Raw genomic sequence first — 21,255 nt, forward strand, 5'->3', positions numbered from 1 at the left:
TTTAATTCTTTAACTACTGAAAAATAGCAGATATACAAACTCACAGCGCGGCACCGAGTGCAGCGTTGCAAGCTTGTAGATCTGCTATTTTTGAAAAAATCTTTACACTTTTGGCAAATCTTTGAGCTGTGGTTTGTCTGAGGACCATGATAGAATGGTTTGCGTGTGTCCATCCATTACCTTGTTGAACGGGTGTGTTCCATTAGCCAGCTCCTGCAGAACAGACGACTCCTCTCCCAGATGGTCGTATGTGTAGCTGAGGTCCACCTCACGACCCACCAGGCCCACACGCAGCTCATTGTGAAGCCAACTAACAGAGAGAGAGAGAGAGAGAGCATTGATCAGCGATTCTCAACGTGTGGTTATGAAGTCTAGCCTGACACTCAGCCTGAATTGACATTTCGTTTCACTCCATTATTCAGTCTGAACTTGGTCTCGTCCAAGGCAATTTCTGGGATGGGCGTTGCCAAAGAGGCACTCTTCTGCGATCTGACCAACACAACAGTAGCAAAGCAAGCAGATGACGTAGTGTTGTTATGTGTGGCTGGCTAGTGGCGAGCATGTTGCTTGCTAGTCCTACTTGCTAACCAAAGAAACAGGCAGAATAGGAGCACTACGAACTAGGAATCAAACACAACATAACATGCCTGCTACTGGTGTTTCATAACGAGATCGATACGATCGCATATTACTGCGACGGGCGACGCGATTTGCAGGACAGTCTGGCGGCGGCGCTTATTTACTTGAAAACGCACATGAGTTCTGGGAAACCCCCACCCACGCTGATCACAAGACGCTGATTCGCCGTACGGATTTTCGAACGAGGAAAGCCTCTTCAATGAGAGCACTTCTAGACCCCTGAATCGGCAAAACAAAAATGTAAAGGGGTGTGGCTAGCGATTCAGGGTCTGGAACTAGGATATATGAAGTCCCTTCTACTGATGAAAAATAAATAAAAAAATACATTTGAACACTCTGTTTATTTGTGATCTGGGCATTTCAAAAAAATAAAAAAAGTGTGCTCAAACAGGCCTCTAAATTGCTCCCCGTCCGTGACATAACCGTCAGGCTTTTTGAAATGATCTCACCCAACAGAGAATTTTTTTCCAAGACAGGTCATTTCAGCAATGCAGCCGAAAGAAGACAAGTAAAAACTAAATTCAAAATAGGCTCTAAAAGTCTTTTAGGGAATAGTTTTGGTTGAAGTGTGAAAGTAGTATCTTCCTATTTGTATTTGTTATTTTTATCTGAAACCTAAACCTATCTGTGTGTGTGTGTGTGTGTGTGTGTGTGTGTGTGCGCGCGTGTTACCTCTTGCGGATGCGTGCGTTGAACAGTGGGGCCTCGTAGCGTGGGTTGGTTCCTATCAACAGCAGCAGGTCACAATCCTCGATGCCAGCGATGCGAGAGTTCAGCAGGTAGTTGGAGCGCAAGTCAGTTCTGCCAAGAGACAGGAGAATGTACTTGCATGGTTGCTAAATGCATTTTCAGGATATGAAAAGGTTAGCCAAAGAAATATATTATTCCAATATGGGAGAAAACCTTTGTATGCATGTATACTTAATTTTATTTTTTTGTACATTTTGAACATACTGTATAGCAGTGGTTCTCAAATGGGTTAGGGTGGGGTAGTCAGAGGTACAAAAAGGGAACTTGAGAGAAAGTGGAACATGGAAAAACATGACACAGTTTAGAGTAAAAGTGCTCAGGATGCTCTAATTTCAAGTCGCTCACTCCTTCTCTTATTGGTAATGTTATATACTTCAATATATTCTTCAAAAGGTGGGTTATCGTTCGTTCATAGCATCGGGTGGATACCTCATATGTCCAAAACAGCTGCTTTCCAGCATTCAAATTCAAAAGTACACAAATTCAACAAGCTACTTTTGTATGACACGGTAGTATGGAAAAGTAGGGCATTGATCTAAAAAAAAGAAATCAAATCTAAAATATGGAAATGGTGGAGGTTTCTGTATATGCTAGATGTAGTTTTCTACGCAACATGTTGTAGTCGGGTACAGAAATCAGGAAAAAGGGGTACTGAAGGCAAAAACGTTTGAGAACCACTGCTGTATAGCATGTTTTCCATCTCTCTGACTCTTAGGGTCGATTCACACCGTAATAAGGAGCCTAACTAATTTCGGTTCGGCACTGTCCAAACCCAAATATGGGTCATCGTCCCCGGTTCGGGGGGGCGTCAACCGACTAAACTCGGCTCCACGGTGCTGACGAAATGTTGTGACCTCCCGACTTAATTTCGGTACTAAGCGGTGTCTTCTCATTCATTCAGCCCGGCTTCAAGTTAATTTCCTCGGCTATGAAGCCAAGGAAACAGCGGTAATTTGGGAGGGAGACACGCCGACTTCCAAATGCTTGTGTGGCCGACCTGCAAGCTCCGTGACGAATTGTGACTGTGATGCATGCAGAAAGAGAGGCGGCACGTCTATAATGTGAGCTTGTAGATTGAATGTTTTCGACAGAGCTCGCGCGTGTGTGAGAGTGATGAGAGAGTGAGAGAGACAGAGAGACTGCGCTGCGCTGCTGCTCACTGCCAGTCACTGGACCTCCAGCGTGCAGCCGCGAGGGCCAGTCAGATATGTATCCGCCCTGCAACGCTCATTTCTTGGCCACAAACGTTTTCATGCCACAGACCTCCAATATTTACATGCGACTTCGGCACTAGCCGTTAAGAAAGTATGGATGAACTCCCCCCGAACCTAAATAATTTCGGGTCGGGGAGCCCTCCCGAACCGAAATTAGTTAGGCTCTTTATTAGAGTGTGAAACGACCCTTACCCTGCCCCGGCCATGGGGAACAGCTCCTCCGTACACAGGTTGTCTGAGTTGAGTCTGTTGAGGAGGTCTTTGAGTGAGACCAGAGCCTCTGCGTCCACCATGCCTCCTGCTATGGCAGCCACCTCGCTGCCCTGCGCGCCCTGCAACTGGAGGACACACAGAAACCACCACACGCCCGTCAGTACACTTTATCCCGTACAAATATCAACACATCAATGTGGGTGCCCTTGACTTGAATGTTTGAGAACCACTGGTCTAGTTCACAAACATCACAATCCAGACATATTGAGCATGGAGTAGTCCAGGGGTCTTCAACAGGGGGTCCGGGACCCCTAGGTCCTCAGAGTTACTACAGGGGGTCCTCCAAATCTTTGTGATAGAAACATTTCTTTTTCTCCTTTTTTATATTAACCACTTGAACCCCTATAGCGTCCATATTCGGAGAACTTTAGCCAAAAATAGCAGATCTACAAGCTCAGCTATTTTCGGCAAAGACCTTTGGTGTAGTAGAGGGGGAAAAGAGCAGACTAAGTACAGAGTGAAAGGTCAAGTTTTTTTTAAGTATTGACAGTTCAAGTGGTTAAATATCTGAAAACACAAATTGACATGATTTCAAAATACACTGATGATTGTGCCGTCAAACAATTAAAAGATATGGAAACTATGAGAGGTTGTGGGGGTCCCTGCTTCATCTCTCTCTCAACTAAGGGGTCCTTGGCCTGAAAACGTTGAAGACCCCTGGAGTAGTCGAAGAGCAGACTCCGGTACGGACAGACACACAGACTTACCACTCCGGCCACACGCGTGAGGACGTCCTCCCAGGTGGTGGTGGTCAGCTGACCCGAGCCATCCTTCACCATCGGTAGGGTCAATCTCTGCCTCTTGAGTCCGTCATATGCAAACCTTAGAAACACAGACACACACACATGCATGAAAAAGGTTGTCTACATCAGTGGTTCTCAACCTTTTCAGGCTGTGACCCCCCAAATAATCATATTTCACTAAGAGTTGAGGCATTACATTTTGTGTAACACGGTTCTATCGTGAAAATATTGCAAAGCACAATTTCTGCCTCTAATATTTGACAATTTGGCCAATATTTAATTTGTCATTTTAGAGGTATTAAAAAGTCCTTAAATTGTCACTTTAGAAATGTTCAGATACCCTCTATACACTTACACTTTATGTTGGTTTGTTTACTGTTGAGTGAGACAACAATGTTGCACATTAAGTTAAACATCTGGAGACCCCCCAAAATAGTTTTGGGACCCCCGACCCACAGGTTGAGAAGCACTGGTCTACATTAACAATATAACAATGCCCTAATAACAGCTGTGAGTACATTCTGAATGTGATTAACAATATAACAATGTCCTAATAACAGCCGTGAGTACATTCTGAATGTGATTAAGAGAGAGGTCGATACCTGGTCTTGTCAGAGATCCATTCTTCGTTGACGTCTTCATTGAGCCTGGGCATGACTCTCATGACCTCCCCTCCCCTGGTGCTCACCACGATGTTACTGCCCACTGCATCCAGCACGTCTATGGACTCTGTCTTCCTGCACGCACACGCACACACACACACACACACACACACACACACACACACACACACACACACACACACCAGGAGAGGATAATATTACACCTTTTGGTCTACAGCAGGGTTCCCCAATTAGTTTTCCCCAAGGGCCGAATTATGTCTAGGGTACCAAGCCGAGGGCCACAACATTGCAGGGGGCGACGGCGGCGTTCCCGCTACTCCAGCGACTGCGACAGTTCAGATATCGTCGTTGTCGGGTGAAAATCTTGTAAGTCCAAAACCATTCTTTTTGCATTTATTATTAAAAAAATTATTTAAACTAGTGAAAACAGCCGATCTACAAGCACAAAACGCCTCGCGGTGCGAGGCGTTGTGTGCTTGTAGATCGTCTGTTTTCACTACTTTTGTGCGACGGCCTTATATGATTTGCGAAAGAACGTACACATTTGGAGATACGAGATTTCCACCCGACAACGACGATATACTAGTGTTGTTGCTGCTCTTATACCACCATTATTACTGGGGTTGGTGGGGGCCTGACAGTAGCCCCCCGCGGGGCGCAAATGGCCCGCGGGCCGCCTATTGGGGAACCCTGGTCTACAGTATAAAGGCCAGTCCACACCAATGCAACTTGCAACCAGTTATTTTACGATGAATTGCTAAAATACTAAAAATAGCTGACCCATAAGCACAACACATCAGTGTTGTGACCTTGTAGATATATAGCTATTTTCGTTAATACGAAAATTGGTTTTGTAAACTTAACCCATTCAGAACGGGTACACATTATTGTGTATTATTATTTTATGCTTTAACTATTGAAAAATAGCAGATAAACAAGCTCACAGAGCTCCCCTTGGGGACCCTTTTGAAGGATTCTTTTGAATCCTTCTGAGGTTTTTTGAAAAAACTATGTTTCTGTGTCAGCAGTCTGGCAAGCCATCGTCAAAGAAAAGGTCCTTTTCACTTAAATGGAGCTCAGTTAGTCTTTTCTTGAGAGACTACCAAATCAGTGGTCCTCAAACTTTTTCATATGAAGGACCCCCAAAATTATATGTAATTGGCCACGGACGCCCATCACAAACTATTTAGTTCCAGGGACCACCCAGAAGCAATATTTGAGTTACAAACGATCGCTTTGAAAAATACATATATTCAAAGATTTGCACACATTTTCACAACAAAAATGGCAGATCTACAAGCTCGCAGCGCGGCACTCGGTGCCGCGCTGTGAGCTTGTATATCTGCTATTTTTCACTGTTTTAAGCATTCAATAATCTCAGGCCTAAATCTCAAGCACTTTGTAACCTTGTTTTGAAAAGTGCTCTATAAATAAAGTTTATTAAGGTTTATTAAATGGGTTTTAAATAACACTTTTTGGAAAATGTTAGCACATTTCCTCCTGTAATAGTGACACTGAAAGCAGACAAACTGCCAGGTGGTTACCTGGTCTCCCAGGGGCGGGCGGTGAAGGCGTAGGGCTTGGAGGTGAGCGCTCCAACGGGACACACGTCGATGACGTTGCCGGACAGCTCCGACATGAACATCTTCTCCACGTACGTCCCGATCTGAAGGTTGTTCCCGCGGCCCGTCGTTCCCAGGTCCTCAACTCCCGCGATTTCACTGGCAAAGCTGGTGAAGTGGAAGTGCGGGATTTAGGGACGAGGACGAGGATAATTTTAGATAAGATGGATAATATGTTCTATATTATTTGCTGCCAAAAAATGTAAAGCAGTAAAATAATTGCCCTGACTAAAACTAGACTAAGATATCAACAGTTTTTGTCGACTAAAACGAGACTAACTAAAATGACATCGTCTTGGACAGGTAAAGACTAAACAGCCATGTGCTTCCACTGATATGTTTCTTGGAGCACCCAGGGGAATATATGTTGTTCAAACTTGAAGAGAATGAAAATCTTTGGCATCCCAAAGAGAGAGAAAATGTAATTGAGCATTTTAAAATGTATTTTTCCTTTTCTCTCGCTGTCTCGATTACACATACTCTCTCTCTCTCTCCATCGCTGGAAGTTGTATACTGACCGGACGCAGCGCGTGCACTGGATGCAGCGAGTCATGATGGTTTTGATGAGCGGGCCGATGTTTTTGTCCTCCACCGCTCTCTTGCCCTCTGTGAAACGACTGCGGTCTGCGCCAAACTGCATTGACTGGTCCTGGGTTAGGGTTAGCGGTGGAGAAGGGCGTTAGTACAGTGGCTGGTATTGCTGGTTTTCACCGGGGGCAGAATTATTCATTACCTTGTAGAATAAAGTTCCCTGCATTATTTCCCTTCACTAGTGCTCTGGTTCTCAATCTGGGGGTCCCCAAATTAATTTGGGAAGGTCCCCAGATGATTACTTTAATGTGCAACACTGTTTTCTCACTCGACAGTAAACAAACAAAGTTTGAGTGTATAGAAGTTATCTGCACATTTCTAAAGTGACAATTTAAGGACTTTTTAATACCTGACAAATTAAACATTGGCCAAATTTTCTAATATTATAGAGCAGGGGTGGGCAACTTTAATGATGGAGAGGGCCACTATATTTCCACACTCACTCCAGAGGGCCACAATGCACGTACTTTGTCATTCTACTATATTTCATACAAAAGAAGCAAAAATAGCAGATCTACAAGCTCAAAATGCATCGCAGATAGGCTATTTTTGCTTCTTTTGAATTGGAATCCTGAATTATTTTTTGTTATTTTTGAATTGGAATCCTGAAATGTAACATTTTGATTTAATGTCAAATGCATTTAGTTATACTCATGTTAAGTTTATGAACTTAAATACAAATACGTTGGACATAAACCCTCTGTGTTCTAAGACGGCAACTCTACCCCTGAGCCACGTACACAACAGCGGTTCCTGTATTTACCTGCAGGTCACACTCCCCTCCCTGGTCACAGATGGGACAGTCCAGTGGGTGGTTGGCCAGCAGGAACTCCATCACCCCCTCTCTGACCCCAGGTACAAGCACGCACACACGCACACACACACACACACACACACACACACACACACACACACACACGTAAGGTAAAGTATACACATCACTGACAGGTACTGCCACAGTAATATTTGGCAATATTGGCAGATCTACAAGCTCACAACACAACCTGCGAGAGAGCCAGGGGAACATATATATATATATATATATATCGTCGCTGTCATGCAGAAATCTCTTATCTGCATATTCTTTTCGTGTTTTGTAAATTTATGCTCTACTATCTACTAGGGGTGCAACAATACTGAACTGAACCAGTGTACCGAACCGAATGGCCCTGTCCCGAACCGAACAGCCCACACCGAATGAACTGAATTTCTTACTTTTTTTCGGTGTGGCCACATAAAAACATAATTTTATTCTGTACACTTTTTTGGAGAAAGTCTTCCTCCTAGTATAATCATAATACCTGATTATCATGTTTTAGGGGGGAAACAAATCATGGCACCTTATCTTTAAAATAAACTGAACATTTTGGAAATATTTTCAAATATATTTTCATTTATTACTGCACCAAAACCGAACCGAAACCATGAGCCAAAAACCAAGGTTCGAACCGAACCGTGGGCTGACTGAACCGTTGCACCCCTACTATCTTCATCATACTACAGTGTCACACAAAAGCATCAAAGGTAGTAGATCTATAAGCTCGAAACATGGCGCAATAGGACACTTTTTGAGCTTGGTTCGTGTTTTGAGAACCACATACTGGTTAAGTGACATGGTTGATGCGTTGGAGTGGGTGCGTTTACCTGGCTTTGCGTGTTTTTTCCGAGTTGGTGAGGATGTTCCATCCCTTCATCACCGGCATGGCACAGGCTGCCACTGGCTGGTAAAAGATTATCGGAGATTTAAAAACATTCTTGCTACATAACACGAAGACGAGGACAATTTACTTTAGCTTTTAGATAAGACTGTTATTCCACTATTTTTGTTCACTGCTGTTGAGATTGTTTTCTAAAGTCTAAAACAGGGGTTACTGTAAGTGGTTAAACAGACTACTCGATTAAAATCAAATCTATTTGAATGTTTTCATGTCGATTCACGGATATGAAAAAGATCTCGATCGTCTGATCAATTGAAAATGTAAGCGATGGACTAATCACTGAGAAAAGTATCGATAGCTGCAGCACTAGCTTCAACCTTTTAAGCCAGGGGTCGGCAACCCAAAATGTTGAAAGAGCCATATTGGACCAGAGAAACTAAAAAGAAATCTGTCTGGAGCCACAAAAAATTATAAAAGCCTTATATATCGTCGTTGTCGGGTGGAAACCTTCTATGTCCAAAACTTTGTTTTGTATTTATCATTTACAAAATGAACTAAACTAGTGAAAACAGCCGATCTACAAGCACACAACGCCTCGCACCGCGAGGCGTTGTGTGCTTAGTTTTATGCGTCAGTCTTGTATGATGATGCAAGGCTTTACTTTGCGAGAAAAAAAAACAAACAAATTTGAAAATTGGAGATACAAGGTTTCTACTTGACAGTGACAATATATTCAAAAGTCTATATTAGCCTACTGTCAAAATGACTAAGTAGGCTACAAATACATAATGAGCATTAAATGTAATATTTATTCTAGACATTTTTACAGCATTGGAAAACGTTAACAATGTTTGTCCTCCTACAGAAACCATATTAAAATAAAAAATATATATTTTTCCCTTAATACATTTTTGAAAAAGCTCCAGGAAGCCACTAGGGTGGTGCTAAAGAGCTGCGGGTTGCTGACCCCCGTTTGAATCTTTTTGGGGCGCATTTCAAAACAGCCAGTGAATGCTTTAGCCGGGTCAGATGTGTGCAGCTACCTTTGGGGCTCTCTCGATCTCCACCAGGCACATCCTGCAGTTTCCAGCCACCGAGAGTCTTTCATGATAACAGAACCTTGGGATCTGGATTCCCACCTTCTCACAAGCCTGAGAGAGCGCACGCACACGCACCCACAGTCGCACACACGCACACACACACACACACACACACACACACACACAACGATCAACAGATAGCAGCAGTGTTAATTTCGTCGACTAAAACTATGACGAAGATTTTTTGTCGACTGCGTTATTTTTCACTGACGAAAACTAAATAAAAACTAAGCTGTGATGACTAAAACTAAGACTAAATATGTTGACAATTTCGTAAACAAAATAAAAACTAGACTAAAATGTTGGGGAGGAACTGATGGAGAAGAGAGTCATTTTATGTTTGGTTGCTCTCCGGTGTTGCGTGCTGAAAATAGCAGATCTACAAGCTCACAACGCGTTGCAGCGCGACGCGTTGTGAGCTTGTAGATCTGCTATTCTCGCAACCAAGTGTAAGATCAGTCATTACAATGCCATCAAGGCCTGCCAAAATACATTTCAGTTGACTAAATCAACTGTAGATTTAGTCGCCAAAAATCTTATGATATTTAGTCGACTCAAATTAGACTAAAACTTTTCAGGTGACTAAATTATGACTAAAACTAAATGGCATTTTATTCAAAAGACTATGACTAAAACTAAATCAAAAGTTGCTGTCAAAAACAACACTGGATAGCAAACAGGGTCAGCCTTAGGGTGGATTCTAGTGTAAAATGTAATATGCTAAATGATGTGATAACAATTGGTTTTGATATAATGTAAGTATATTGATATTGGCCAGGAAATAAAAAGATTAAAAATCATTATATCGGAAAATCCTATTTGATACAGTCTAAAAAAATTGACATCTTAGGGTCCATTTGGTTCTATTTGTATACTGTCAAAAGTTAAGGGAGGTCCTTGAAATGTAAAAATTAAGGCTGGGACTTTAACTGATTGATTGCAATTAATTAATTACAGAAAATGAACGCGATTAAAAAACTTAACGCATTTTAATCGCACTTAGTTTTTGCACCACAGAACCTTCAGTTTCGGGCATACCGATCATAGCGATGCACCAACCAAGAAGAGACAACAAACGCAAAAGGAGAAGTAGCCGATCAGAGCGCTTTGCTTGGCCCAGTGGATTTAAAAAACGTACTCGTTGATTCACTCGCACAACAAAATGTGTTTAAAAAGCTTCTCAGGTCAAATATTGATGTGCGATTAAAATGCGATTAATTGCGATTAATTAATCACAGAGCCTGTAATTAATTAAATTAAAAATTTTAATCGCATCCCAGCCCTAGTAAAAATATTTGAGAACCACAACTGGTGGAAAAATGAAGCACTTGGGTTGCCTGTTACCTGCAACACAGTAGTTCCTGGCTCCACCTCCACTGCTTTCCCATCCACAAACACTTCCACCAGGTTACTGGCAGCACGCACCGGGGTACGCACTGCAATACAGTAAACACAGTGGCGCAGACACGTTATAATTGAACTTGTATGGCATTATAAAATGAGTCGGACAGTATTTGTCTTTCAACCAAAATCTAATCATATACAGTACATCCCGGAATCCACTATTCCATATGGGAACATCATAGCTCCAATGCGGATCTCAGATGTCATCATATGTCTGTCATCTATGACAACAGTCTTCCATGACATATACAGTACGTATATAACGTTCACATCTGGGCAAGGTTTCAGCCTTTGAATTCCATTATAAATTAAAGTATTTAGTTAAAATATTTAAAAAAGTATAAAACTTCTCAGGCTTAATGGCAGTGTGCACAAGAAATGTGGTGCTGGTCGGGCCAGTGCTTTACAAGATAAGCCAAGGACACACAAACACACATGAAAACTCTAAAAGACGGCGAGCCTCCTGCAGAGCCGTGCCGTAAAAATGTCAAGAGACTGGCATCTTCCACAGACATAGGGTAAATGAAATAACTGACACTGACACATGCTGCCGACTGATCCTCCCCGCCATACGTTGAAACTTCTTGACTAAACTAAAAACACTGTTGAACCTTGCTACCTTGATGCGATTTGTGACTGAAGATATGTAATATCATCGTCACCTCTGCTCTGATGTCTGTCTGATGCACAACGAAACAAAGTGTCTCACAGACAGTCCACACACACACACACACACACACACACACACACACACACACACACACACACACACACACACACACACACACACACACACACACACACAATCATATTTACAACAAACAACGTCTCTTACCACTGTTGGAGGGAGCCAGGCTGCTCTTGGCTGCACCGGCCAGAGCTCGGCCGACGGTCGGCAAACGCAGCATGACGCTGTAAACAAATAACAAAGCTACGGTTAGATAGACGACATGGGGTTGGATGCTTTTGTCTTCATGTTATGTTTAATACACTGGTCGTTAAAGGACAACTTTGTTTTTTTACAACAAGAGTTCATATTTTAGATTGTCATTAGAGAAAAGAAAAGATGAGTGTTAAATGTTTTCATTTACTTCTTTCTATTGTTTTGTGATTTTTACGATTTTGATTTGCATGCATAAATGCCCCCAGGTTGGGGTGGCTAATTATGTATTTTGAGACACAATAGAGTAGTGAAGTGTGACATAATTTACACATCCTACCTGGTTCGCGGTTTTCTTCCCCCATTCTGAATTCCCATAGACCTTTTTCATATGGCGTCATATAAGAACTGTGTTCCAATTATAAACAAATTATCTCAGCGGTTTGACTCATATGGATATGAAGAATCAACTGATGGTGAGAAAACGCTAATGTTACTGTCACCAAATTAGTTACATTTTCGCCAGAAACAGGCTTTATCACTTATGAGTGACTGACAATCATAAACCATACAGAGCCTCCTCGCAGACAATATCGCAAAGGCCGTTTGTTTATTTTTGGACCACAATGCTTATATGAGACGATTTAAGATGACCCAATGTTATTCTCCATAGAGAATTACTTCCGTGCAACCGGGGGATGAGCGAGTCACGTCATGACTTCACCGTTCTATAAGCCCATTCCCAAGATGCACCGCAATCTCTCATGGGCAGATGTGACTTATGGGGGCTGAAATCTAAATAGTAAAATCGCTTAAACAATAGAAAGCAGTAAATGAAAACATTTTAAAACTCTAATTATAATCTAAAATGTGAACCCTTGTAAGAAAACAAAGTTGTCCTTTAACGTGGTTGATTCCTAGAACGAGCAATGGTCCACTTCAACCTCCACATTAAAGTAAGTTCATCAAATCTCCTTCAGTCCTCCTGAGTGTGAGCTACAGAGACGGCACAGAATGCCTGGGTCAAGTTCAACCTTTACATACTGGCCGTCATGATAATGTCATTTTACTCGATGATTCACTGTCACGCGATTAACAAATTGTGTGGCTTTTAGGCCAGATATGACAACAACAACAACAAAAAAAAAGAAACGTAAATGCACAAAGAGATAATTTAGGCCTACAAAAAACCAATAATGCCTCGTATTATGGACAAAATACACCATACTCAAAATCTGTTACAGAATAGTGGACGTGATGTGAGCTTGCTTGCCTTGTAGATATGCTTTGTCCACCATTTCTGAAAATTGTTTCAAAATGTATGAACAAAATGAATTGTGATTATCTCAAATAATTGCGATTAGGTGATTTGTGACAGGCCTACTCTGGAGTTGCTAAGACCCAACTCTAGCTATATAAAGCTATATAATAGGTAACTATTCACAGAGATCAGAGGCAGGTACGCCAATCATAATTGGAGTATTTTTTGATATAATTTCCTTGGCAAACATCCCATCTGCCTGTGTGTAGTAGCCCTATGAACACACTTATGAATGGTGGGTCCTTGAGTGGGTTCCAGGGGGCTTGATTGATTGATTGATTGAATCATTTATTAGCAGTTTGCAATATGAAAAAGAACAGTTTCATGACAGCACAAATCACTGGTACAAGAAGGTCAACTAAAAGGAGATCCTAGTAAGCTTTACGCCTTGTTTGCACAGGAACCACTTTATGTATCTCATATAACACTGAAAGCTAGACGGATAGAACTTTGCATATACTGTAGGATAACATCAATTACAAAAGCAGAAAAATGGGCGGGGGGGGGGGGGGGGGGGACATGGGGGCTTAGTCTATTTACAAGTTGGGATGGAATGGAACCAATTTGAACCCTTGCGGTTCTGTATCTCTGAGAGTGAACAAATTACAGGTCCATTTGATTCAATTTTTACCCCCCCCCCCCCAACAGTTAGATTGGGTGTCAGATATATATATATATATATATAAATAAAGGAAAACACATGAAATGGGGGTCCATAGCTTAAAGCAGAGGTCTTCAACAGGGGGTGCGGTCCTCAGAGTTAATACAGGGTGTCCCCCAAATATTTGTGTGATCACGTTTCACTTGGACCCTAGCATCCCTATTCTTAGTGGAACATTAGCCAAAAAATAGCAGATAGAGCTTGTAGATCAGCTATGTTTTGTCACAGAGATTTGGTGTAGAGGGAAAAGAAGAGCAGACTAGTAGGTATCGATCGACAGTTCAAGTGGTTAAATATATGAAAATACACATTAATCCAACCTTCACAGATGATAGTGCTGTCAAGTCTAAACTGTTTAAGAAAAAAAATCCATGTACATCTGCAACACAATTTTATACAATATGTAGTGGGGGTCCCTGCTTCATCTCTCTCAGAGCTATAAGGGGTCCTTGGCCTGAAAACGTTGAAGACCCCTTGCTTAAAGCAACTGTGGGACCTTGAATCTAAAGGCTGAGATGGATGCACTCTTACTTGGTGGGGAGGGAACAGATGGTGGAAGTCAACGGAACCCTGTCCCCCCCCCCTCCCAGTAAACTGTGGAGTACCTCAAGGGAGTATACTAGGACCACTGTTGTTCTTAATATACGTAAACGACATGTCATCTGCTTGTGACTGCAATCTGTTTCTGTTCGCGGACGACTCGGCTCTCCTAGTCTCAGGCAGAGACATATCGCAGGTTGAAAAGGCCCTTAACTGTGAACTTAATAAGATCTGCACTTGGCTCAATGATAACAGACTATCAATTCACCTAGGCAAAACTGAATGTATCCTCTTTGGATCTAGTCAGAAACTTAGCCTAGTTGAGAACTTCACAATTAAAGTAGGTGAAACTGTGATAGAAAGAAAAAACTACATCTGCTACCTGGGTTGCATCCTGGAGGCTAACCTATCCAGTGAAAAAATGACCACCAAGGTTATCAATAAAGTCAACCAACGAATTCGCTTCTTGCAAAGGGTTGCCCCGCTGATCAATACTAAATCCCGAAAGACACTAGGAGGAGCTCTTATTGGGCCCCTCATTGATTACGGAGTCCTTGTCTGGTATCGCGACGCCCCAGCCGCCTTAAAGTTAAAGCTTCAAACAGCCCAAAACAAACTAATTAGGGTTGTGCTTGGTCTCCCTCCTCTGACCCACCTTACCGATCATCACCACGAAAGCGTGGGATGGCTCAAAGTAGCTGACAGAGTACAGCATCTTGCAATGGGCCTGGTGTACAAGATACACTACACCTCCAAGATTCCCATGTACCTGACAAACTACTTCTTAAAGGTCAAGGATGTTCACGACCACAACACCAGAGGCAGCTCCACTAATCATCATCAACGTAGATTTAACACTAAACAAGGCTCTAACTCGTTCTCCTGCTACACCATCAACATGTGGAACGCCCTTCCTCAAGCCCTAAAGGAGAGCAAATCCCTAGCCTCCTTCAAAATTGGTATGAAAAGTCACCTTCAGACAGCTGCTACCCGTGACTTGTAAATAGACTAAGCCTAAGCCCCCATGCCCCCCCCCCCCTTTTTTATTATTATTTTTTCTGCCTTTGTATTTGATGTTATGCTTTTGAAACTGATATTATCCTAGATAAAGTACTATGTTCTGTCCGTCTGTCTTTCAATGTTATATGAGATACTTAAAGTGTGGTTCCTGTGGAAATAAGCCTCGGCTTCTAGGATCTCCTTTTAGTTGACCTTGTACCAGTGATTTGTACTGTCATGAAACTGTACTTTTTTCTATTGCAAACTTCTAATAAATTCTTCAATCAATCAATCAATCAAGAAGAATCACATGCACGTCCATGGGCATAATGATGGCTATTAGCAATGCCCAACAGTGCTGTCAACAACAACAGAGGACTTGCTGACCCTTGCATTGTCAAATGTTTCAGATCAACACACAAACTGTTCTTGGAATGAAAACACTTTGTCTGTCGTGCAGGATAGGGAGACTGTAACGTATTAACATTAAAACATTATTATTAGCCTTATAGTATAACTCACAACAACGTCAGCTAACGTGCTGCGTGCAATGCTAGCACAATAGCCTCACATTAAGACGGCCCTGCCGTGACTTTCGCATTGTGGACGTGCGCGTCACAATGCCAAAGTCACGGCAGGGACGTCTTAACGTAAGGCTACTAGCACAACGCAGGCTAAGATTATTCAAGGACAACTGTTAGCTGTCACCGGTGTCACGGGTCGAGTGGTTTGAAACGGTCAAATGAAAGCCCTTTCCAATGTTCATTCTTGAACAAACGCATTTGCAACGTCATAATATCAACCATCTAATATCTAAATAATGTGTTAAACGTTCTTACCTTGTCGCTATTTGGTCTTCTGGACCAGAACAGCGCTCTGATATTACTTAAACTAGCTATGGCGAACACAACGGAAGCACGTCATCCACGAAGAACGGTAACAGGTAATCTCGCCGAAATGAAGGTCGCCGGAAAACGTGGAAGAGTCGCCGAGGAAGGCTCACCAATTTCGGTGGAATTCTCGCCTGCCTGATTTGGAATTGTCGCCGACAGCTTTTACATGTCGCCGACAGTGTCGCCGACGTTTTTGGAATAGTCGCCTATTTTTATACCATTATAGACAACAAGGTATAAAGGGAGTGAGTGAGTGAGTGAGTGAGTGAGTGAGGGGTATTCAAGTGAGTGTAGCCTACTTAGTCGCTTATATTTATACCATTATAGACAACAAGGTATAAAGGAAGGGAGTGAGTGAGTGAGTGAGTGAGTGAGTGAGTGAGTGAGTGAGTGAGTGAGTGTGAGTGTAGCCTACTTAGCATTTAAAACTCTGATGCCCAGTATTCAAGTGAGTGTTCATATGTCACCCATTCACACGTTACATAAGCTTATAACTGTAGCTGTACCTGTCTTCTGTTAAACATCCTGGCCCCTCAACTGTTGCTTTAAACACATGAGCTAAATTGCGGTTATGTTGGGATAGAGGAAATCAGAGACGCAGCAGCAGCCAGCCAGTGGTGTTGCCAGATTGTCATTTGCGAGAGAAACAAACGTATTGGATCTGCAGATTTAATAGCAGCACGTCTGACTGCACAGATCGCTTCGTTGGGATTAAAACCGCTCGTAGTCCTACCACAGTGGTGCGGTGGTAGGACGTGGCTTTGGAAATAAACGTCATGACACTTTACCTTTTTCTATGCAAACTATAAAGTCTTCAATCAATCCATTTCATCCTCCATGACACAAACGATGCCACTATGTGCTGAGTCGCGGCTCGCAACGACGTGGCTTTGGAAATAAACGTCATGACACTTTACCTTTTTCTATGCAAACTATAAAGTCTTCAATCAATCCATTTCATCCTCCATGACACAAACGATGCCACTATGTGCTGAGTCGCGGCTCGCAACGACGTGGCTTTGGAAATAAACGTCATGACACTTTACCTTTTTCTATGCAAACTATAAAGTCTTCAATCAATCCATTTCATCCTCCATGACACAAACGATGCCACTATGTGCTGAGTCGCGGCTCGCAACGACGTGGCTTTGGAAATAAACGTCATGACACTTTACCTTTTTCTATGCAAACTTATAAAGTCTTCAATCAATCCATTTCATCCTCCATGACACAAACGATGCCACTATGTGCTGAGTCGCGGCTCGCAACGACGTGGCTTTGGAAATAAACGTCATGACACTTTACCTTTTTCTATGCAAACTATAAAGTCTTCAATCAATCCATTTCATCCTCCATGACACAAACGATGCCACTATGTGCTGAGTCGCGGCTCGCAACGACGTGGCTTTGGAAATAAACGTCATGACACTTTACCTTTTTCTATGCAAACTATAAAGTCTTCAATCAATCCATTTCATCCTCCATGACACAAACGATGCCACTATGTGCTGAGTCGCGGCTCGCAACATGATGCCTGTCAGACAGTAAAATAAAAATGTAGGCTATAGATATAGGTCTAGTTTGATATAATTAGGCCTACATTTCTGTTGATGTTTCAACCAAGGGACGAGTTTGTGATTCCCCCATATCCATATAAAACACTCATGATAGCTGATACAACAGAAGTAAATTACATTTCACAGAAGATCTTTTTAATTTGCAAAAGATTTTAAGACAAGGGGTGTTATATTATAGCAATTGATGCAACAATGATGTGTGGAACACTAATGGAGAGACATGGCACGCATTACGCGTCGTGCGTAATGCCATCCAGCCCATTTAATTGCGTTTTGCCATTGCCATATGGACAGAGAGATTTCTCTATACGGGGCCATGTAGAAGTAATCAATTAAGTGGATTGATTATGTATGTTTAATGTCATCTATTAGTGATCTAAAAGCAAGAGAGAGAGAGAGAGAGAGAGAGAGAGAGAGAGAGAGAGAGAGAGAGAGAGAGAGAGAGAGAGAGAGACAATGGGCACACATAAAAAATACTGTGCTTTTAGATCACTAATAGATGACATTAACAAACATACATAATCAATCCACTTAATAAGTCCTAGTTTATTTGAAAATAGCCGATCTACAAGCTGCCAACCAAAGCTCAGAGCTTTGAGAATCAGGAAATGTCAGTTTTGGGACAGGAGTCTGTAGAGCTGGTAGATCAGCCAACGTTTAAATATTTAGATTTAATAGGAACACTACTATATATAGGCTACAGTCATTGGTCATGGAAGTGGGGCTTTCCAATGAATGAGGTGACGTTTTATTTTTTTAAATCGCTTCATAATTGACGAGCCATGTTCGAATGAAACTGGTGTCTTACTCTTACTTTGCTTCCTAAGCGCATATGGACAAAGCAGCAAAGTGGCATTTGACATCATATTGAAATGTGCACAGTCAAGTATCTGTTTCACCAAACAGAAAGATTAATAGCCCACTTTGAAATTCAAAGTAGGCCTAAATACAAAGTGCATTTTGTATGGACATTCAACAATCATAGGCCTATTAAGAAAACAATCCCAGGCCAGAATGAAATAGTATTAAATGAGAATAGGCGCAGAATTTTTTTCTTTCTTTTTTCTAAGATTCGATTAAATCAATGCATTCTGAGAGAGTCTCAGAATGCATGTCACTGCATGTCACTGGTATCAAATAGAAATAATGTACTAAATGCCACAACTTAGACCTGACATTATATAGGATATCACATGAATCTTATAGCTTTGCGTCAAGAGTTAGGGATTAGGGGAACGTTTAGAGTTCACATCATCACACTTATTGTAATATTAGGCCTACATCCCAGCCAATTATTGTAGGCTATTACAATAGGCCTATAATAGGCAATTTGTGTCGGAGATAAATCGCTGTCTGATATGACGGTAAAAAACAATTGAAACTCAGCCTGCAGCCCTGCACAGGACCTGCCAAACTAAACGGACGTGGGTACCCTTTTAATTGATTGACTGATCATTTACAGGCTACAGCTGATGGCTTTGATTACTTCTACATGGCCCCGTGTGAGAAATCTCTCTGTCCATATGGCAATGGCAAAACGCAATTAAATGGGCTGGATGGCATTACGCACGACGCGGAATGCGTGCCATGTCTCTCCATTAGTGTTCCACACATCATTGTTGCATCAATTGCTATAATATAACATTCCAATTCATAACTAAAATGTATAAGCTACCGGTAGTCATATCTGTCAAATATTGTTTTAGTTCACTAATAAAAAGCTAGTATGAAAGCAACTTCGTTATATAAGGTTATGCGGACACACCCGTTGTCTTAAAATCTTTTGCAAGAAATATAGCCTAACCCCGACTGCAATAACATTCCATTATGGTCAGTATGCAGGCTGTTGTCTGTCAAATTATCTTTTATTTCAAGACAAAAGCTAGGCTATAGCTAGGCCTATAGTACAATGGGTCCAGTGTGTAGGCTATATGCCTCCTCTGTGCATCAGTTCACCGATCGACCGCTTGATTATGTAGGCCTATTATTATTTTCAGTCAAGCAAACACATCACAAGAAATTCCATAAATAAAAAAATATAATTATGAAGTAGTGAAAATATCCGACCATTTTAATTAAAAAGATCTTCTGTGAAATGTCATTTACTTCTGTTGTATCAGCTATCATGAGTGTTTTGGGGGAATCACAAATAAAATAAACTCGTCCCTTGGTTGAAACATCAACAGAAATGTAGGCCTAATTATATCAAACTATATCCACAAAGTTTTATTTTACTGTCTGACAGCATCATGTTGCGAGCCGCGACTCAGCACATAGTGGCACGTGCACACATTAGACATCAAAGGGGCTTGAGCCCCTGCCCATTTATCCACTGGTAAAAAGTGCCCTCCGGCCGCACATTGGCACTCGCCATTACTGCTCTCCAGTCTAGACCATGAATGCGTTTTTTTTACTATGGTGAAAGAAATGCAAACGCCCTTTTCCGTGCCATATACCTGAATGCAGCTCCTGAACTTGAATGCAAGTATGTTGAAAGAATTGACCTCTTTTAGAAGTGTCAGCCCCTGCCTCTCTAACATTCTCTGCACGTCCCTGGCACACACTGACAGCTGCACGGAGTGCATGCACACTGTTTTCCTCGTGTCGTCTTGGTCGGAGGCGCGAGCATAGGCTCGGTTAAAGTAGTTTGTGTCATGGAGGATGAAATGGATTGATTGAAGACTTTATTAGAAGTTTGCATAGAAAAAGGTAAAGTTTCATGACGTTTATTTCCAAAGCCACGTACCACCGCACCACTATGGTAGGACTACGAGCGGTTTTAATCCCAACGAAGCGATCTGTGCATCCAATACGTTGTAGTCGTTGGTCAGAGACAAAGTTGCCAGCAGCCAGCTTGTACAGTTATAAAGCTTAGACCCTATAGTTTCTCTAAATAGCACAGGTACAAAACATGTAGTAGTATACTACTGTAACGTGTGAATGGGTGACATATGGGTAGGGTAGCCTACACTCGCTCCCTTTGTTGTCTATTTTGGGCATCAGAGTTTTAAATGCTAAGTAGGCTATAATGGTTTATAAATATATAGGCCTACCCCACTCACTCACTCACTCACTCACTCACTCACTCACTCCCTTTATACCTTTGTTGTCTATAATGGTTTATAAATATAGGCGACTATTCCAAACACGTCGGCGACCATTCTCGATGAGATTTCTCACTGCCTGGATGAGTTTTCTATAACGCCAGGCGACTATTCCAAACACGTCGGCGACACTTGTCGGCGACCATTCCGGGCGACCTTCATTTCGGCGACTCTACTGGTATTCACGAAGAACTGCACTGGTCATGGGACGTTCGTGAACCACTCGAGTCTTTTGAACGGCTCTTTTTTGAACGATGAACGGTGGGATCCGGTTCGCAGTAGTTCCTTTTCTTTGATTGATTGATTGAAGACTTTATTAGAAGTTTGCATAGGAAAAGGTACAGTTTCATGACGGTACAGTTCACTGGTACAAGGTCTACTAAAAGGAGATCCATGAAAAGATTAAGCTTATTTCCACAGGAAACCATTTAAGTATCTCATATAACATTGAATGACAGACGAATAGAACACAGTACTATGCAGTAGATATGTAAATAAAATAAAATGAGAGAACAACAAAAAAAGAAAACAGTAAAACAAGCAGTAAGTAGCCTATATACAAAGAAGGGGCAGAACAGTGGTGGAAACAGTACTAGGCCTACTCAAATTCTTTACTGAAGTAAAAGTATCAATACTGCAATGTAAAAATACTCTGCCACAGGT

At 41.9% G+C, this 21,255-nt stretch overlaps 1 protein-coding gene across 1 annotated transcript in view; it reads right to left on the bottom strand.

The window, feature by feature from the left end:
* Positions 1–15,944, bottom strand: part of ndufs1 (NADH:ubiquinone oxidoreductase core subunit S1) — a 29,832-nt gene extending 13,888 nt beyond the window's left edge. The window contains exons 1-13 of the mRNA XM_080720797.1: positions 15,858–15,944; positions 11,453–11,529; positions 10,558–10,649; positions 9,157–9,264; positions 8,100–8,176; positions 7,219–7,300; positions 6,383–6,513; positions 5,787–5,972; positions 4,222–4,356; positions 3,584–3,698; positions 2,796–2,941; positions 1,312–1,440; positions 181–310 (exon numbers count right to left, since the gene is read on the bottom strand). Coding sequence (XP_080576923.1) covers positions 181–310; positions 1,312–1,440; positions 2,796–2,941; positions 3,584–3,698; positions 4,222–4,356; positions 5,787–5,972; positions 6,383–6,513; positions 7,219–7,300; positions 8,100–8,176; positions 9,157–9,264; positions 10,558–10,649; positions 11,453–11,525 — 1,404 coding nt within the window. The 5' untranslated portion in view covers positions 11,526–11,529; positions 15,858–15,944. The remainder of the gene's footprint in view (positions 1–180; positions 311–1,311; positions 1,441–2,795; positions 2,942–3,583; positions 3,699–4,221; positions 4,357–5,786; positions 5,973–6,382; positions 6,514–7,218; positions 7,301–8,099; positions 8,177–9,156; positions 9,265–10,557; positions 10,650–11,452; positions 11,530–15,857) is intronic.
* Between the last annotated feature and the right edge of the window lie 5,311 nt (positions 15,945–21,255).

This window comes from Nannobrachium achirus, assembly GCF_963921795.1.
Source record: "Nannobrachium achirus genome assembly, chromosome: 24".
NCBI lineage: Eukaryota > Metazoa > Chordata > Actinopteri > Myctophiformes > Myctophidae > Nannobrachium > Nannobrachium achirus.